General features: G+C 38.6%; 1 protein-coding gene across 9 annotated transcripts in view; it reads left to right on the top strand.

Moving 5' to 3' along the window:
- Positions 1-15,225, top strand: part of LOC143239982 (protein MMS22-like) — a 213,586-nt gene that overhangs the window by 163,388 nt on the left and 34,973 nt on the right. For 8 of the 9 annotated variants that reach the window (XM_076481705.1, XM_076481707.1, XM_076481706.1 and 5 more), the window contains one exon: positions 683-724. In XM_076481705.1, coding sequence (XP_076337820.1) covers positions 683-724 — 42 coding nt within the window. Of the gene's footprint in view, positions 1-682; positions 725-1,198; positions 1,239-15,225 lie in introns of those variants that run through there. The other variant, XM_076481712.1, reaches the window with a different exon arrangement.

Here is a 15,225-nt window from a genome sequence, read left to right on the forward strand (position 1 = left end):
CTTGTAGACAACGGATATGTTTTTCATACATAAATTTAGTTGTGACAAAAATATACTGAAATATGTACTTGTTTCTTTAATATTTTTGAGCAGTATATAAAGTCTTACTGAAAACAAACGTTTGAAATGTGTATAGGAGGTATTAGAGATTTAGCAGATATTTGAGATTTTTGGGATGAAGAATAGTTTTTCCTTGTCATAACATTAAATCACTTTGCACTATAACTTTTGATACAGCATGTGTATATTCACAACATTTTGTATACTTTTAGTAAATATTACAAGTATTTTGAACACAAAAAATCAGATTTTTAATGAAATATTTTATTGAAGATTTGTTTGTGAAAATTTCAAATCCGTTTTGTTAAAAGTCTGAGCAAGTATGTAGATGAACTGGTGTATATTACATCAAGCTCTTCATGAAAGGGCTAAACATGCATATTTCAGTCCATTTCTGAAGTATGAATATGTTAGAAAGAATGTTCTTTTCCAGTAAAACTGAACTTGCCTTCAGATATCATGATAAAAAAAACTGTCAGTAAGGAATATTTGTTAAACATGAGCATAATGAAAAAGCTTTTTATGAGTATACCCTAAAGTATGATGGTATTATTAAGATCAGCATTTATTTAGTTATGATACAAAAAACACTTATTTTTATAAAATTCTAAATATCTTACAGAAAACTTCAACAACATCTTCAGTCACTCATCATCCCCTTCTGGTGAGTTCATTTTCACTTTACAAAATATTATTTGCATTTTATCAAATTATTTTCTGTTTGGATTTTTTAAAAAACAACTTATTTGTGTGAATAGTTGTTAAGTAGCAGTTTACTTTGTAGAACTTGTTAAACAAAATGTTTGTTTAATATTTTTGGAATATCTGTATGATATAACTGAGTAAAAAGTGATATAGAAGACTTCCACTCATGTACTGTACCCAACATGGAATGGCTTTATATATAATATTTTAAGTATGTATTGAAGTATTTGTTATCAATGTATATTAGTAAAATTGGCATTGAAACATAGATTGTAATCCAGATTTCAATATATATGTTTTAATTTCTTAATTTTAAAGAAAATATTAAAAAATACACTAAATATCTTTTTTGATGTGTGTGTGTCATTTAATACATCCTCATGTCTTATTGCTTACTTTATATTTTACTATGCCTACCATACAACATCCATAGTGGTTAAGGAATTAAGGACTCAAGTTTCAGACATTGGCAAGTAAAAATTTAAAATAGAGCCTCCCTCTTTTTTGTGTTGCTGAGATATCAATGTAGCAGGTCATCCCTTAAGTAATGTCCGATTTTAGGTTTAGAAAAAGAGTAAGGATTTCAAATGCTTTTAATCTTATTTAATCACTAATGTATGTTCCATTATTATTAATTACTTCCTGCCAATGATTTATAAGCTTCTGAATGCCACTTCTATAAAATTTTTAGAGTTTGGAGGAAAATAATGTAAAGAGAGTAGTTTTGACATCTTCATGTGTTCCAAGCTCTTTTACATCAAGATATTCCTGCAGATTTCAGAATAGATGATTGTCTGATGGGGCAAAGTCTGGAGAATAAGTAGGATGTGGAAGTTTTTCCCAGGTTACATCTTCAATCTTTACAAATGTGATCCTTGCTGTATGGGGTCTTGCATTATCCTGATGTTACACAACACTTTTATAATTGATCAAAGCAGGCCTCTTTTCTTTCAGTGCAACATTCAAGCACTCTAACTGTTGATAGTAGAAGTCTGATGTAATCATTACATTGAGTGGCAGCAACTCAAAGTGGATCCCAGAAAATGCTTAACGAGACTTTCATAGGATGGAGGTCCATTTTGGGCTGTGCTTTAGCCAGTTTACCTGCACTGAGCCATTGTCTGCATTACTTAACATTCTTATAAAATATCCATTTTTCATCTGCAGTCACAAACCTGTCCAAAAAAGGTGAGATATGTTCACAAGAGTGCAGAGAAATTCAAATGTCCACTCTTGCTCTAAGGTTGGCTTCTGTCAAATCATGGGGGGCTCATTTTCTAAGTTTTCACACCTTTCCAAGTTATTGCAGATGACAACAAACTGTTAAATGGGTTGAATTAAGCTTCTGTGCCAATTCTTTAACTGTTACAGCACAATCTTCATCAAGTGCAGCCAGAAACAAGTCATTATTAAACTCAACAGGACAATCTGAACATGATGCATCACTTAAGTTGTAGTCACGTGATTTGAACTTTTGAAACCATCTTCGACATTTTCAAGTTAGGAAATTGAGAGACTCCGCATCATTAACACCTTGAATGTTTTGTTAGTTTTTGCTGCACTATTCCCCTTTTTAAATTCATAAAGCGTTACATGCCTAATGTGTTCCTCAGACACATCCATCTTAAGGGTTTATTTGATTAATGATTTGAGAAAGTGGAGTTTGGTTAGTTTCTTTTATTTGTCTGAACATTTTTATACATGTATTACTGCATATTTTAGTCATTAAAGCTTTCTACAAAGACAGAAATGATGATGCACTTTCTGTTTTAAATTTTTGGACATTACTCATGGGATGGCCTGATAGTTAGGAAACCTACTGTGGTAGCTGTTTCCACAACTACATTCTATATTACAGTACTTCCGTTTTCTTACTTTTATTTATATCACATGCCATACAGTAGGTCTTTCACACCCTCCTTGTTGGAATTAAAGATTCCAACATGGCTCTCATGAAAATCAGCGTGTGTCATCTATCCAGCAATAGGAGAGCACAACCATTCAAAAGTAATGTCTGAATGTGCTGATGTGTGTGACTTCTCTCTGCATTACTACCAAACCATTATTTCTTGTTTGGCAGTGCTCGAGTTCAGGTGTTTTTCTTTTGTTTCAGTTCTGTTCAGAGGGGTTTGCTTTACTTTAACCTACACTTTACTTGCAGCAAATTTTCCATTTTATTTTGAAAGCATTTATTTATCTGTGTTTCACCACCATATCTTTTGCTTGTTCATTCAATATGAAGTATAAATTCCAAAGTTAACATTACCACTTTGGGTCCATCTTATGTTCTTTGTCTGATGCCACACTCAAAATCATAGGTACAAGTGACACATTGGGGGATTTGTCAACACTGATTCACAGAGGGATTGAGCATTATGTGGGGCAACCTTTGTCATCTCTCCTTGCCCCTCTTCTTCCTGAGCCTTTTAGTTCTGGCCATGTTGATGAGGATTTCATTCATTTGTTCCCTCACCCACCCACACCTTACTCTGGGGTTCATTGTGCTTTCCCACACCTTGCTTGAAAATTGTATTGGGCCTTTGATGCTGTTTTTAAGATTTTATTTCCCAGGTATGTGATGTTTTGCCTTTTGCTTCTATTTCAAGGTTTTTTGTCTTACATGATTCTGTTTCCCAACTTTATTTGGTTCTTTCCCCATCCTCTGATTATTGGTTCACACTGAGCATTTCACCTTCTAGTTTGTTGATGGCATTAATATGCATCAGCCTCCACAAGCTTCAGATCAGTCTACTATCTTTCATCATAGGGTGGAGTATCATTGCTTGGGACAACAAGAGTTGGGTTTGTTTGTTTTTTCTTTAAAAGACAAGTCTTGAATCTCCTATTCATTTAACAGGGGTTTATTCTCTCCTGTTGGTGTTTCCAAAAATAATGAGGACTGAAGGCCAGTCATTTACCTGTCCCATCTCAATTAATTCGTTCACACCCCATGATTCACTATGGAATCCATCCTTACTTTTCAGTGGACTTTTTCTCTGGGTTTTTGGATGATGAAGATGGACATCTTTGGGCTGGCTCTGGGATTATACATCATTTGTTGGATGGTACAGACTCTCCTTCTACATTTTCATGCCCTAAAATTGTGTTTTTCACTTCTACATGCACAGCTGGTTTTTTTCATTCATTCTGAACAAGGGTTGAACTGTCATACTCATTATCTCCTTCTCAAAGCTTCTTGGATGGACTGGTTGATGAAATTGGGAAAGTCCTACCATATTCTGCTCAGTGCATTGTTCATTTTGGTGTTTTCTTCAATGCCCGTCTCAGTTGAACACAACATTTTCCTCTTTGGCTTTGTTCTATGGAACTGGTTGTTTATAATGCTCTGGGGAGTGTAGTCTTTGATTGTTTATATGCCGTTCTTTCAATGGGCCCTTCACAACCAATGAAACCTTGTTTGAGATCCTTTGAATTTTCCCATCACCCTTCTTTTCCATGTAATTGATGATCTCCAGTGGTGGTTGGACAAGGTTCATTCTTCATTGGGTATCCTGCTTCTTCCTTCATGGCCATATATACACAGATATATCTCCTCAGAGCTGTGGTGCATAGGGGTCTGCCACCATTTGGCTTGAAGTCATTGATCTGTGAAGGAACATTATCTTCATTGATCAGTGATGTCAAGAAACCCACTTGTTGAGAAATTTATATGCAAAAACCGCTCGTTTGGGTTGAGAAAATATTTTACATAGAAGAGCGAACAACGTTTCGACCTTCTTCGGTCATCGTCAGGAACCTGACGATAAAAAATATAAAATATATAAAATGTATATATTTATATATTATATATATATTTATATATAAAATATAAATATATAAAATATGTAAAATATTTTCTCAACCCAAACGAGCCGTTTTTGCATATAAATTATCTTCATTGGGCTATGAATCATTTCCTTTCTCTTTTCAAGGATACAGTGACAATTCCATAGTCCATCAGTCATCATGGGGAAAACTGGTCAAAATCCCTGTTTTCTCACCTTGGATCTTCTCTTTTAAGCCTGTGATCATCACATTCTTTTGATGGTGTGTCCCATACCAGGTGCTTTAAACCTTGTGGTAGATTGTCTTTCCCAATCAGACAGGGTTTACCTGACAGAGTGGTCCTTTCATTCCCTTGTTTTCTGATGGGTTTGTAATTTGGGATACCCCTTATATTGATGCATTTTCCACCTCCCTCAGTCACCAGTTAGTTTCATTTTCATTCCCTTTTCCCCATCCTCAAGCTTTGACTACAGATGCCTTCAGCCAGGATTAGTTAAACAAGTTCCTTTACATTTATCCTTCTACCTGATTTCTTCATTGGGTAATCTACTCCATCCATACCACTTCCTGCAAAGTTTTTCCAATTGCTCTTTACTGACTCACTCAGTCATGGTTTATTTTTTTACTCCTGTTACAGTTGTTCCCTCTCATCCCTCTCCCCTTATTCCCTAACATTTTTTGTCAGTCACAATTGCCAGTTCTACATCTCATACTTCACACCTGGCTTTTGTCCTATCCCTGGTGAGGAGATCTGGTTTCTCATGTTTGGTGGCATTTCATTTATATTACTCATCTTTCATGCATGGCTTTGTATCAGCAAAAATATAAAATGTTTTTTCACACTTTGTCCCTCAATCAGGGGGTTCCAGCTTCCTATCTTGTGGTTGCTAGTGTTTCTGAGTTTCTTTCATGGCTTTTTGAGAAGGGTTCTTCAGTCTCCTTAAATTATGGGTATCTAGCAGCCTTACGTATCCAATACTTTCCATTTTCTTGCTACCACAGGGTCTTTTTTTTTCCCTATTCTTATTGATTTTATCAATTTTTTCCAGATACATATCAGCCACTTAGGCATCCAATACTTCGAGATTGGGACATTAATATTGTACTCCATTCCCTTAACTTTATCACTGTTTGAGCCTATTGCTTCATGTTCTTTATTTCACCTATCTCTCAAGGTCTATTTCCTTCTCCTCTTGGCCTGCAGGAGGTACATCAAATATATTTGCTATTGACATCACTTGTACCCTGTACCATCTAATATATCTTCTCCTTTATCTAAATTGTTCCTTCTTTCCCAAGACTTCAGCAGCACGTGAGGGTAATTTCTTTTTTGCTCATTTTCCGTCCTTGTATTTCTTTTCTTTACCCTTGTCCTGATCCAGGTAGACTTCTTTGTCTGGTTATTCCTTGGCAACCTCTAGGAATATTTCTCACTTTTACGTTACCTTTTGTGTTGATTTTTAATCCAGTTGGCTTATTTCTTTTTGTCTCTTTTCCAACTTGTGTTACTTCATTTTATTTCCCATCAAATCTGGCACTTCGTCATATCTTTTGCTTTTCACCTCAGTCAGCCTTTGGAGGAGATTCTGCAGTTGGGCATGTGAAACTACCCCTTAGAATTTCATCTCCTAGTATATCTGTAACATCATGGTTTCTGCATTCTCAGGGTATCACCTATCGTGTGCTCCTTCTATTGCTTCACATTCACACCTTTGAGATAAGGTGTTTCACAAGATTGTTTGTACCAAATAACCTTGTAATATTTCCTTCATAAATATGCATGTCCTAGATTATATCACGCATGGATGGCATGGATAAAGCAGAAGGGAACAGTTGCCCATCTCTGCCTTGTTTTAATTGTAGAATGGTATGGTCTGCTTTTCCACATAGTTTCATGGTCACCCCTTGCACTGTCTCAAGTGTAAAATCCCTTTCATCTCTCCAATATTCTTTTTCCTCCCTTTCTTCTATAAACTATGGGAGTCCTTACCACTTACTTGTTCCAAGCTGCTGGGGAGGTTGATCAGAGAGGCATCTTACTGGATGGGTTCCATACAAGTGGCTATAACCATTCAGTTCAGAGTAGGGTGCTAGTGTTTTGCCTGTATGAAGACATACCATCCTCTGAATTTAGTAACACATACATCACAGTGACATATCTCAGTGCAGTTCACCCATTTGATTGGGTGCCCCCATTCTACGTTCATGTAGATGTGGGTGCTGCATGAGCTGGTTTTGAATATTGAGTGAACCAGTCAAAATAAGTCCTCACACAGGTTTGGGATTGTTTATCTCCCTCCTTTGATTCTTTCCTCTATTTCATGGGGTCCCCTTATGGGACCGCAATACGTCTTCAAATTTACACTGGTAAAATCAGGTGTTCAATTCCCCTTGGTGGAAACAGCATATAGCCCAATGTGGCTTTACTATAAGAAAAATACACACTTTTTCATGGGCCATGGAAGATATATGTGTATTGTTTCCATCTTTGTCCTGGGAATTCCCTTGTTTTCTCTGGCAGTGATGATATTAATCTTTGTGTGTTTTGCACCAGTCTCTTGGTTGCACACAGTGGACTTCCTTTAGATACCAGATGACAGATTCCTGGATCCCTGGCTCACTGCCAGTACTGTGTTTTACCCTGGAGTCAGTGATTTCTTCATATCCCTGATTTTCAGACTTGAAATTAAGACAGTATTATCCTCATCCTATTCTTATATGGATGTCAGTACTCAGCAAGGAGGTTTTGGTTGATTGACTGATTGATTGATTTAGTGTTTTATGGCACAAAGCAGCTAGGCTATCTGCGCCAAACGTCCTGTAAAAAGGTAAAAATAAATTAAATGTAGTAAAATACAGAAAAGGAAATGAAGGTAAAACAAGACATCATTGAAAAACAGAAAAAGCATAAAACCAATGTTGACACCTAGTTTACAATGGTAAGAGAGAAAGCAGAGTAAAAGAAGTTGTAAAGGACTTTCTCTAGCAAAATGGTAATGATCATAACCCGCCAGGAAGACTAACAGGTAAGTTCAAGAACCACCGTCAGTCACCTGAAGTTGGCCTTTCCATTCCTGGTTCTGGGTTATGTGTCATAGCAGTCATTATCAAAATGTAAAATAATAGAAGTTTTAAAAGACATATAGCAAAATCGTAATAATGAGTAGCCAAATGTCCAGTAAAGAGGTTAAAGTAAAGTAAATGTAGTAAAATTTGTAAAAGGAAACAAAGGTAAAAACAAAACAGCAATTAAAACATAAAATGGCGTAAAACCGATGTTGACATCCAGTCTATAAAGTTGTAAAGAACTTCTGTAGCAGAATGGTAATGATCATAACCCACCAGAAAGACTAACAGGTAAGTACCAGAACCACCATCAGTCACCTGAAGGTGGTCTATCCAGTCCTGGTTCTGGGTTATGTGTCATTATGGCCAGTACCAAATGGTAAAGTAATAAAAGTTTAAAAGACTTGCAGCAAAATTGGAATAACAACTTGCCAGGATGACTAACAGGTAGTTCAAACAGCAGCGTTAGTTACCTGAAGTTGGCCTTTCCAGTCCTGGTGTCGAGTTATTTAATGTTCTGGCCATTTTTCAATGTCAAATTCAACTAGAGAGAATGAAACTGTGAAAAGGGAACCACAATTAAAAAGGAGTAATGAATAAATATCAAACACTTAAATGAGGTTAAAAAGATTAATGGCCATTAAAAAACTAAAAACTTTATCAAGGTGGACAGTGTCACCATCACCAATAACACTGTCCAGTGTTACAGACAAACCCTGGGACAGATAATGTTTAAAATAGTGCTGTCATTGAGATTTGTAACGATGGCAGGAAAGTAAAATGTGGCTTACAGTGATTTGAGTGTTACACAAACTACACATTGGTGCATCAGTTCCAGATAAAAGAAAACGATGAGTTAAAAAACGTGACCAATGCATAGTCTAGTTAGAACAACTTCTTCCTTCCAAACCTTATGGAAGCTAGATGGCCAAAGCCCAATATAGGGTTTTACTTGAAAAAGCTTGTTGTCGCATTGCTCACTTTAAGTGGACTGCCAGCTGGCACGAAGCCAAGCCTTGAATACAAGACCATAGTCCATATATGGAATAGGCAGAGTAGTGATAGTGCCAGAGCAGATAGATTTAGCTACCGTGTCTGCAAGCTCGTTCCCACGAATATCAACATGGCCTGGTATCCAGAAAAACTAGATAGAAGTAGCAGTTAATGAGAAATGGGCCAGTCGGTTTTGAATATCAGCAAGAACAGGGTGTGAGCCAACATTCCAGGGTCAGTATAGAACTAAGCGAGTCAGTATAAATAGTGCAGTTGGAGTACTGCTCAGCTTCAATATGATCCAGGGCAAGAGATATGGCATACAGTTCAGCAGTGAACACAGAAGCTGCAGAGGGGATTCTGCATGCAACCACAGCAAACCATAGCAGAGCCCACTGAATTACCTGATTTGGAATCATCTGTATAAATGGGAACGGAATGATTGTTTGAAAGATGTTCATTAAATAAATGACGGTACTTCCAATCTGGAGTATCTGCCCATTTCAGATGACTGAAAGAAAGGTCACATTTGGGGGTTGTAATAAGCCATGGTGGGATGGGCTGACCTGTGGAATCTGTAATGTTATCCAAGGACAGACCCAAGTCATCCAATTGCACCTGGATGCAAAAGCCAAACGGAGCAATGGCAGATCGTCTGTTCTGAAAATGTATGGTCCACTGAGGAAGGAAAACACATACCCAGGTGGGATGCTTTGGTAAGGAATGAAGTTTCGAAGAATATAGTAAAGATAGTTACAAACGGCGAAGGTGCAGAGAAGGTTCATGAGATTCAACGTATAAGCTTTGAACTGGAGAGGTGCGGAAAGCCCCAGTGCAGAGTCGAATTCCTTGGTGTTGAATGGGGTCTAGCATCTTTAAGGGCAAAGGTTTGGCAGAGCCATAGACCATTGATCCATAGTCGAGTTTTGATCGAATAAGAGCACGATAGACCTTTAACATAGAACATCGATCTGCTCCCCAACTGGTAGTAGAGAGGACATGGAGGATGTTCAGTGCTCTTGTGCATTTCACCTGTAGCTGCTTTAAGTGTGGTATAAAGGTCAGCTTACAGTCAAAGATAAGCCCCAAGAACTTGATCTCTGGGACCACTGGCAACGAAACTTCATTGATAGAAGTTCAGGATCAGGGTGAATACCCTGTTGGTGGCAAAAGTGCATGCAAATGGTTTTAGAGAGAGAGAAATTAAAGCCGTTTGCCATAGTCCACTTCAGTACACGATTGAGGGCAGTTTGTAGTTGCCGCTCAATATATCTCTTGTTCGACAACTGACATGAGATGTAAAAGTCGTTGACATACAGCCAACTTGCAATAGTGAGAGGGAGTTGTTCAGTGATGGCATTTATCTTCATACTGAAAAGTGTGACACTCAAAACACAGCCCTGAGGAATCCAAGTTCCTGTACAAAAGAACAGGAAAGTGTTGAACCCACACAAACTTGGAATCTCCTGTCCATTAAAAATTTTTTAATAAACATGGGTAAATGGCCACTTAACCCATATGTATGGAGGTCTCGCAAAATGCCATACCTCCATGTTGTCATAAGCCTTCTCATTGTCAAAGAATATTGATATAAGATGTTGGCATTTGAGAAAGGCTTTTCTGATTGATGTTTCAAGTCGAATTAGGTGGTCTGTGGTGGAGTTCTGTCATTGGAACCCACACTGGGTAGGCGAGAGGAGGTTGTTTGATTCAAGGAACCAAACAAAACGAGCATTAACCATCCTTTCTAAGGTCTTACAGAGAAAGCTCGTCAAAGCAATTGGATGGTAGTTTGAAAGAATCTTGAGATCTTTCCCTGGCTTAGAGAAGGTAAAATAATAGCCTGGCGCCAGGCATCAGGAAAAACATTCTCCTACCAGATCCGGTTAAAGACGATTAGAAGGACATCAAGAGAAGCAGGAGATATATGGTGCAGCATGTCGTAGTGTACATCATCAGGTCCAACAGATGTACTGCCAGACCGATGAAGGGCCATTTCCAGTTCCACCAGTGTAAAGAGACAGTCAGTTTGAAAGGAAAGAGGTGAAAGCTCTGCCCGAGTCTTGATAGCCAAGAAGGTGGAGGAATAAGCAGAAGTGCTGGATACCCAGCAAAAGCTTTCACCCAGATTATCAGCAATACTCCAGACATCAGCCACCTCCTGACCATCAGAGAGTAAGAATGAGAGGGGGACAGAATTGTAGTGCCTATTGACCTTTCAAATTCTGTCCCATATGACCTTGGAACTGATGGTAGAAGATATGCTAGTTGTGAACTTAATCCAAGGTTCCTTCTGGCTTTGACGTCTTACCCACTTAGCACGTGCACAGGCCCGTTGGAAAGTGACGTGGTTCAAAAGTGTGGGATATCTTTGAAAAGTATCCCAGGCCTGTTTTTGAGCCTTCCGTGCTAAGTGGCAAGCAGGATTTTTCCACGAACGAGGATATTGCGGAAAAAGTGTCAAGGTTTTAGGAATACCCTGAGCAGATGCTTGTATAATACAGCCAGTTATCGCTGCCACACAGTCGTCTGTTGATGGCTGATTCACGATGGCAGGGTCAAGTTCTGTGAGAGCATTGAAAGTGGATCTGTCTGCCTGATCCAGCTTTTACTGGGGCATGCGGGTAGGGTGGCATCAACCACCACCAGTCTCTCTCAAAAGTATAGGAAAATGATCACTGCCTAGTGGATAATTGTCAACCCTCCATGAAAAATGGGATAATAATGAAGAGGAGCAAACTGAGAGATCAATAGCGGTAAAGGACTGACTAGGTGCATGAAAATAAGTGGAAGAACCAGTATTGAAAAGAGAAAGATTGTGATCAGAAAGCATACACTCTACAGAGCGACCCCTCCCATCAATAACAGCACTTCCCCAGAGGGGATGATGTCCATTAAAGTTCCCCAGGAGTAGAAAGGGAGACGGCAACTGTTCAACGAGAGCATCAAGGTCTGATTGATCATATGTGTCTGCAGGGGACAGGTAGAGAGAACAAACAGTGATGGTATGACCCACGGAAACATGGGTGGCTACGGTCTCCAAGGGTGTGTTGAGTGACAAAGACAGGGTGGGCACATGCTGATCAACCCACCCATCCATGTTCTCGTCCATCACACAGCCTGTCATTTCTGTATAGAGAAAACTGCCGAATGGTGACTGTATCAGCAGGTTTTAGAAATGTTTCTTGTAACGAAAGACATACAGGATGGTAGGAAGCAATCAGTGTTTTGATATCATCCAGATTAGAACGTAAATCTTGACAATTCTATTGTATGAAGGTGGCCATTTTAATGACAGGTAGGCGAAGTGGCTAGAGAACCCTTCTGTTTATGACCTCGTCTTTTTTCCTTACTGTCCTTAGTCGGAGGAGGTCTATCGACCTCCATGGATCCTGCCCTGGGTCGATTGGGCAGGTCTTTGTTATTGGAAGGGGGATTCCAGTAACTGAGGACGCAAAGGAATGATTGTTTTGCCTCTTTGGGTGGGAGAAAAAGATGTATCAGAAGAAATGCCTGTATTTGAAACTGAAAGATGTGGATTTTGAGGTTTGTTGGAATGTATGGGAGGAACAGAGATGGGTGTGGAAGTCGATTCATCAACCTTTTTAACCATGGAGGTCAAAAGGCTTTTCATTTGAAAACGATTCTCTTGGAGGCACAGAGAGATCTGTATGCACTCCCACTGTAGTTGTGGAACAAAGTGCAGCAGCATATGTCCGAGATGGAGTGGCAGGCAGCAATTTCCGAGCCTCAGGATAATTAATGTTATGAGTTGTTTTCAAATGCTGCACCTCTTTTTCCTCCAACCATTTTGGGCAAGAATGAAAGTAGGAAGGGTGAGAACCATTGCAGTTGACACAATGTGGGTCCATGTCACATTCGTAGACATCGTGGTCCTTGCCACCCCAACGAGCACATTTCAGGGAACCACGACATGATGTCTTTGAGTGGCCGAACTTCTGACATTAGAAACATCGGAGAGGGTTTGGAATGTATGGTCGTAACCTGCCTTTATGGTGGCAGGTGCACATGATGGTGCAACTGTTAAAACGAGGGTATTTGTTGGCAGTGTAACTCCACATATGCGGAGTGGAGATGCACCTCACTGCAGAAACTCCTTAAGTGGAGAGACCAGTGAGAATCTCTAACTCGGGACATTCTTCAAATCCCTCTCAACAATAACTCCTTGTGATGAATTCAAGGTAGCATGAGAGTATATCCCCAATTGCCGTTGAATTCAAGAGTAGTTCAGTGTGGTGAATTGTGGATGTTTCAACTAATATGTCTTCAGATCGAAGCTTCTTTACTGACTTTGGAGAGCCAGCAAGACCCTCTAGTCCCTTCTGAATAAAAAAGGGGGACAATTGCCCTAAAGGTTTTTCTGAAAGAGAATGTAATATGAGAAAATGAGTTACGTGTGTTACAGATGTTGAAGATTGCTGCTCAGAGTCTTCAAGACATGGTTGCTTATTTATTGACTGTTTTTTCACTATTTTATTTAAATTTTTTTGAAGGAGGATCCACAGGGAAAAAGAAAAACTTCAGTACCCACTGACCCCACCCACCATGGAGCCCTATGAGGGGACGTACTACAATGTCATACAAGGACAATGCAGCAACGCCAGGGTTTCGTGAGCACAATACCCAAACACCAGCATCAGGCACAATGTCCACAACACCCGTTGAGAACTTTTAACACTAGTACTTGGTTGACTCTAGCCCAAGGGGGCCGCCCATCTACAGGAATTCAAGGTCAAAGTGGTGTGTTAGGGTTGGACCCCTCAACCACCAGGATCCTCTCCTCCCCTTCACAGGTCTCAATGCATGGCAAACAGATGGGTGGATATTTAGATCTCAGAGAAGGTAACCAGACAGAAGAGAACCTTCCCTGGGAGGTCCCCTCACCACGTACAGGAATCCACACCGAGAGGGGAGGTTTTGGATGCAGTATGCTTCACTGCACCTTAGCCATTCTGCACCATGTGATGCATCCTTTTTTACCCACTTTTTTTCTCTGGGATTGAGTTATTTATTTATCTGGTATGGAATACTTTCCTGAATTATCCTCTCTTGCTCAGATATGCTCCCTTTTTTCTTCATTATGTGTATTCATTTTTGTTAATGATGAAGAGATACCTGCTTCAGAAATGGTCCAGTTTTCCCTTCTCAGGTCTCTTTCTCTCATCTATGGTAGTATCCTCCCCATGTTTTCAGGAGGTGCATCTGTTCTTCCTTGCCACAGGTTTCTCCTTCTTTTCAGTGTGGGATTCTAGATAATCTTTTGAGTGGAGAGAATAACTGTATTGGAAGTCATAATTTTTTTTTTATGTGACAAAGGTATTTCCATTAAATACCTCCCTCCACTCACACTTTCCACAATCTTTCAGTGCTTACGTCTTCTGCCAAACTTTAATGTGATGGTTTGGTAGTGGTGCATGGAAGGTGTCATGTGTGTCACATGATGGTATCGCTGTCCTGTTGGTGGAGAGATGATCTATGTTGTTTTGTGTGAAAGACATGTTGGAATCTTTAATTCTAGTAAGGGGGGATGCAGAAGGCTGGTGGCATGCAATATAAAAAAATTGCATACAGAGGGCAGCACAAGATGTGAGGGAAATACATATCTAAAATGCATTTTTAGTATAGGAAAATTATAATTTTTAAAATATCTCATCTACTTCTCTTATAAACAACAGAAAGAGAATAATACAAATTACGAAAATCTGATGGTTGTTTATAATTGGCTTATAGGAGAAACTTATGATTTAACAGATGTTGTAATTTCTTGAGTGAGTCATTGCATTGAATAGAAATGCAATTTTTTAACCCACATATAGCTTAGTTAGGTAAATTGCAGTAGCTGTTTATGTAACAGCATAGTAATTTGATAAGTTTAAATGTATGTTATTCTCAAGATGGCTGGTAGAAGTGTTAAAACTTTAATTAGAATAAAGTATGGACAATGTTTTGATCTTCTTACCTCATCTTCAGATTAACAAGCTCTCTTTGTTAAAAAAAAAATTCTTCCCCTTCATCTGAGAGAATAAACGAAGCAAGGTTTAGCTAGTACAACATGTGCGTACAAATCAATTTCATAACTCTTGAGCACTAGAAATTGGAAATCTTTATTTCTTTCTACATATATTTTGTTTATTGTTCTAGAAAGTCACTACAATTTAAGCATTTATGATTAAATTGTCATCTCCCCAAAAGGGGCCAGATGTTGCATGGAAGGGTCACCTGGTTTATCTACTTATACCACTGATGTTTTTTCAGTCAGTCAGTAGAAACTAAAATGATGTTACACGAGGTGTGTGTAACATTACAGTTTGTACTGTTGTTACATTAGTAAAATATGTGTATGCTTTCGACCGTGAGAAGAATTATGCACCCTGTAGAATTCAACACAACTGCATATGAACCTCAAAATTGAAATAAAAATATGAGTTACTCTTATTGCTTCAACTATGATTTCTTACAATGTTAATAGGTACGTAACTCTCATAAAACTTCTTGCACAATCCTACGATTATTTAGTTTTAGAAAAATAAGACATTTAATTTTGATTTTGAACTCTTTATAATAAAACATTCATTACTTAATGTAGTTATTTGC

This window comes from Tachypleus tridentatus, chromosome 13 (genome assembly GCF_004210375.1).
Source record: "Tachypleus tridentatus isolate NWPU-2018 chromosome 13, ASM421037v1, whole genome shotgun sequence".
Taxonomy (NCBI): domain Eukaryota; kingdom Metazoa; phylum Arthropoda; class Merostomata; order Xiphosura; family Limulidae; genus Tachypleus; species Tachypleus tridentatus.